The 4,537-nt window shown below is 44.5% G+C and overlaps 1 protein-coding gene across 1 annotated transcript in view; it reads right to left on the bottom strand.

Annotated features, from left to right (window-relative positions):
- Window positions 1-558: 558 nt before the first annotated feature.
- The window catches only part of TCF12 (transcription factor 12), a 93,729-nt gene continuing 89,750 nt past the window's right edge, over window positions 559-4,537 (bottom strand). The window contains exons 20-22 of the mRNA XM_015811021.1: window positions 4,231-4,283; window positions 2,678-2,855; window positions 559-2,293 (exon numbers count right to left, since the gene is read on the bottom strand). Of these exons, the coding sequence (XP_015666507.1) occupies window positions 2,710-2,855; window positions 4,231-4,283 (199 nt within the window). The 3' untranslated portion in view covers window positions 559-2,293; window positions 2,678-2,709. The remainder of the gene's footprint in view (window positions 2,294-2,677; window positions 2,856-4,230; window positions 4,284-4,537) is intronic.

The following is a 4,537-nucleotide window of genomic DNA, read 5'->3' on the forward strand; positions in this document are numbered from 1 at the left end:
ATTTGCATGCACATGAAACTAAAGGGGAGGCAACCTCCACATTTCGTTCTCTACCTGGTCCCAAACACAACCTCTGGAAGAATCTTGGGCCATTTTGTCTTGAGGTCCACAGTTTCTCCTCCTCCACCCTACCCTTGCGCTTCACTTGAATTGGGTGTAAAGCACTTGTGGCCAACCTCCCCTGGCCCTCCTGCTCTGCTCCTTGCTCTCTCCCATTCCTGGCCCTCGCCTTGCCTTTGCCTGGAAAGCTACGTCCCTCCGTGAGCTTTTCCTCCGCGTGTGGATTTGTCTGAACCAGGCCTGTGCGCTGGGCATGTTCCAGATCGTTTAAAGCAGCAAATAGAGAAGCAGTGTAAATCTAGAGAAAAAAATTCAGCATCCTTGTTAATTTTAATTTAAATGGGGAACATGTCACTTTTTAAACACTAAACTTAACATGGCTTTAAATCACTTGGCATGTCCATTTAAACTTCATTCTTTCTATTCATGGGCAGATAAGGATTTGCCCAAAATAGACAACAGCATAAAAATGGTTAAAAATTGTCTGAAAACAATAAATACAAAAAGATGGGACATTTATTGCTACATAAATGTTATATACATAGTGTTTTCTGTTACATTGACAAAAAAGTGTTGAACCTGTTGCTGGTCAAAAAGGTTTATCTGTAATATCTTGAAATTTGACACAGGGTACAAATTTGCAATAAACCAACATATGGAAATTGAATAACAAGATGAGAAGCAATTCATCTTGGACAAATAGCTCTTAAAATACTCCATAAGGTACTACACAAGATGCTAGAACCCTACTATGCTCTTACAATGCTATTGTAAATTTCTGACATTAATGAAGAGGTTATGGTTAAACAACCTTACATTTCTTACTACCTAATATAGTAAAATAAAGTAAAAAATTTTTTACTGAAAACATTTTTTTTATTTCAAAAATCTAGAAAGAGTAATATTTAGAATTCAACAAACTTCTTACAAGATTATTGTATAAAAGACTAGCTACAGTGAAAAATAAGCCAAATGCTCTCTCGGTTTTACAAGGGAAGCTTTAGGGTACACTGCACACATCCTGCATAGCCCAACAGAGCCAGGAATTCACCAGCCAGGAGGCAAAGTCCACTGGCTGGGGAACACTGAGGAGGCGGCAGAAAAGGGCCACAGACACTTGCCCAGGATCACTTTAGGACAGCCACTTAACAAACCAGCATATGTAGGAAGCATATGAAAGACATGTAGAAGGAAGCCAGTTAGAGCCACAACACCCTCAAAGCAATTCAAGTCTTGTGAGAGAAGCTTGCTTAGGATATCAGGGCAGTGCCACAGCGGCGGGTCTCTCTCTGGGCTGCTACAATGGAAGACAGTGTTCACGGAAGTTCAAAGAAGAATCAAAGGGGGAGGAATTGCCCAGAGAGAGGGCCTCCCTGCTATGCACTCGGCAAAGGCAACTGACCAGGAAGGAGGCAGCCTCCTTCTCCACAGGGAAGCTAGAATCGGGGCACCCTGGACTGCACTTCTTTCATCCCAGGCCAAGATTTCAACCCAGGTTGTGCTTAGGTCTGCTGGGCTTGTCCTTACAGCTCCAGGGCAATTCTAGATGGGCTTCCTCTTCACCCAACAACGGTCCCATTGGAAGCCTTAGGAGGGAGCCATTTGAGAATGCAAAAGGCCAGGGGCTGTGCATCAAGAAGAGGGCTGCCTGCTGGCCTGTGCTCCTCAAGATCAAGATACCTACCTGGGAAATACATGTCCAGAGAGAGGGGAGCTGGTACATGCCCTTGTCCCTTCTTTAAGACACTTGTAGGTATGGTGGAATGTGAAGGGTCAGTGGCATTGTGGCTTCATTCTCGAAATGCACTTCTCAATATCAGTATCTCAACCAAGCTTTAAACAGATCAATGTTTCCCTTCATACGGTGGATCTTTATAGTTCCATTACAAATAATGTTTTATAGTTACAATTCATTTGTCAATTCGGTTTAGGCACAAGGCAGTTTCCCCACCAAGTGGAGAGGAGATCAGAGTCTCTGATTGTGCTGGAGCGACAGGAGAACCGCAAGGAAGAGGAGGAGAGGTGCTGCTGTCTGTGGGGCGGAAATCCTGCTGGAAGAACAGCCTGGTGTTCTCTCTCTCTCTTCTGAGGCAACCGGCCATTTTTCTCAAAGGGCCACTTCTGGATGGGTTGTTTCTCCAGCAAGATGGTCCTGTTTAATGCTATGTTGAGTGTCCTTGTGAACAAAAGATCCCCTCTTCTTGGTCTCTTCCACAGGGTTCTGGATTCTGATCTGGACATTAAAAGGGCAATGTTGAAGCACTGACAGGTACAGGGCACAGTGGGAAAGAGCCAAGTGGCCTGGACTCTGGCTTCTGGACCGGAGGATCTGCTTCCGGTGGAGCCAGTTCTTATTCTGAGCACCATAATCTGAGGTGCCAGAGCTGCGCTGCCTCACCCACCCCCAACAAAAGCCATACACTTTGCCGAGTGTGACTGTTGCTTTTAATAAATTGTGCTGGTGATCTTGGACTAAAGTAGTAAAGGATTCCAACACACAGTCTGGGTTTTGTGATGCTGTAATTCAACTTAACACAAAGTGTAACTGACAGGGTTTTGGTATACCCTGTGTGCCCATCAACATCCATGTCAGCCCCTGCAGACATAAAAACGTCACCTCACATATGTCCCATTGGATTGGCAGTTTCATTAAGCGCTGGATGGCTTCCTGGATGGGGTGGGCGGGGGTTCTGCTGATACAACAGACCTCTTTTCCTCTTCCCTTCGCTTAAGGCAAGCTGCTTTGGGGTTCAGGTTCCTCTCTAGAAGTAATGACAGAAAGAAACAGGAAATACCTTTAAGATGCTAGCACTGGAGCAACATTGAAGTCAAGCCTATGGCTGGAGGCAGGATGTGCAGAAAATCCCTTACATGTTATGCCTCTCCATCTACACTCTTCCAAACTGCCCCCTCCCCACATGCAGTTGTCTGTGGGAACTCCTGGCTTCTGCTCTTTGGAATCTCTAGTGGGGTATGACCCATTCTTGTAGTAAACAAGGATCCTTTCTGTTTAAAAGTGCATTTTCAATGGGACGAGTTTATAGCCCACTCTTCCTTCAAAGAACTCAAGGCTTGTTTAAATGCTTCTCAACAGTCCCATGAGGGAGTCAAGCAAGGGAAGGTGACTGATGCAAAGTTACCCAGACAGTTTCAGATTAAGCAAGGATTTGAAGGTTCGGGATACAAGCTGTCACGCCCAATCCTCCAAGAGAAAGGCTCTGAAAAACTGGCAGTCTTTTTCCATAGACAGTTCCCAATTCTTACTTCTTTACAAGATCCCTGAGGCAGGGAAACAGAATAAAATTAGGTCCCTACTGCTAGCAGAAGTGATGAAATGAGTGAGATGTCAGTGCTTCAGATCCCTGAGTAGATACTGCTGATACCATCAGCATCTCATTTATATATACACCCTGGAAATGCTCAGCTGAGACAGCACCTCAGCTGATCCAGCTGGTTCCCCGGAAGAAAGAAGAAACACCCCCTTGAGTAGGAAGTAGGTGATTTTGATGTCAGCTGCATCATTTCTGGAATAAAAAAGCTTGCCTATTGGAAGTCAACTGTCATTTCAATTCCACCAAAGGAGGAGAGTATAAAGAATTTTATAACTTGACCTCTAGAAAGGATTGTTCAAATCTGAAATGGACAAAATATGGATTTGTTACTACAGATTAACTTTATTTTCAGTTGCAGCTATTGAAATCAGGCAAATCATGTAAGAATCAAAGTAATGGACTTGACAAAATGTGATTTTTTAAAAAAGTGCCTCTGTTTACAACACAAGATTCTGGGGGTAACACAGAGACGTGTGAAGATGCCCGACAAAGGCTGGCTTGGCGTCCCAAAAGACAGTAAATGCAAAGCTAAATTCTAGATTGGTTTTCCCTGTGACTATAAAATAATCCCAAAAATTAATGAATGTTCAACTTCATCCCTTCTCCCCTTTATGTTTCTATTTTCAAATACAGGCAATATTGGACAGTGTGATGGAACACTTGGAAAAACATTTGTAGTGTTAAAAATCTTGGAGAAAAAAGCTATGAAAGCATAATTGCTGAATCTGAGGCTGCCAAACTCAAGGGTGTAGAAAGGAAGCAACTTGCTCAAATCCCAGAAAATCCTGGTGCTGTTTTCCACCATCAGGAGGACCATCACACAATTCCATGATGGAACCATGCAAGCCCATGGAGGTCAGGCTTGGCCAGTCTGAAGACAACCCTAATTGTTGTGCGCAGGAGGGCTGGGCTTCGCACATCCAGATGCTAATGGTAGGCAAAGATCTATGCACTGACAACCCTGAAGTAAACTAGCCCTAAAAGATGGCAAATTATGATGTGAAGAAAACAAGTTAATAGAGGAAAAGAGAATGAGAGGAAGGCGAGACGGCTCTGGTTGGGCAATGTCCTCTTTCCCTCTTTTCCACAGAAATAACTCCCAGCCTGCCCCCCCCCCCCCCCCCCCCCCCCCCCCCCCCCCCCCC

Source organism: Protobothrops mucrosquamatus, unplaced genomic scaffold (genome assembly GCF_001527695.2).
Source record: "Protobothrops mucrosquamatus isolate PMUCROS unplaced genomic scaffold, P.Mucros_1.0 scaffold27, whole genome shotgun sequence".
NCBI lineage: Eukaryota > Metazoa > Chordata > Lepidosauria > Squamata > Viperidae > Protobothrops > Protobothrops mucrosquamatus.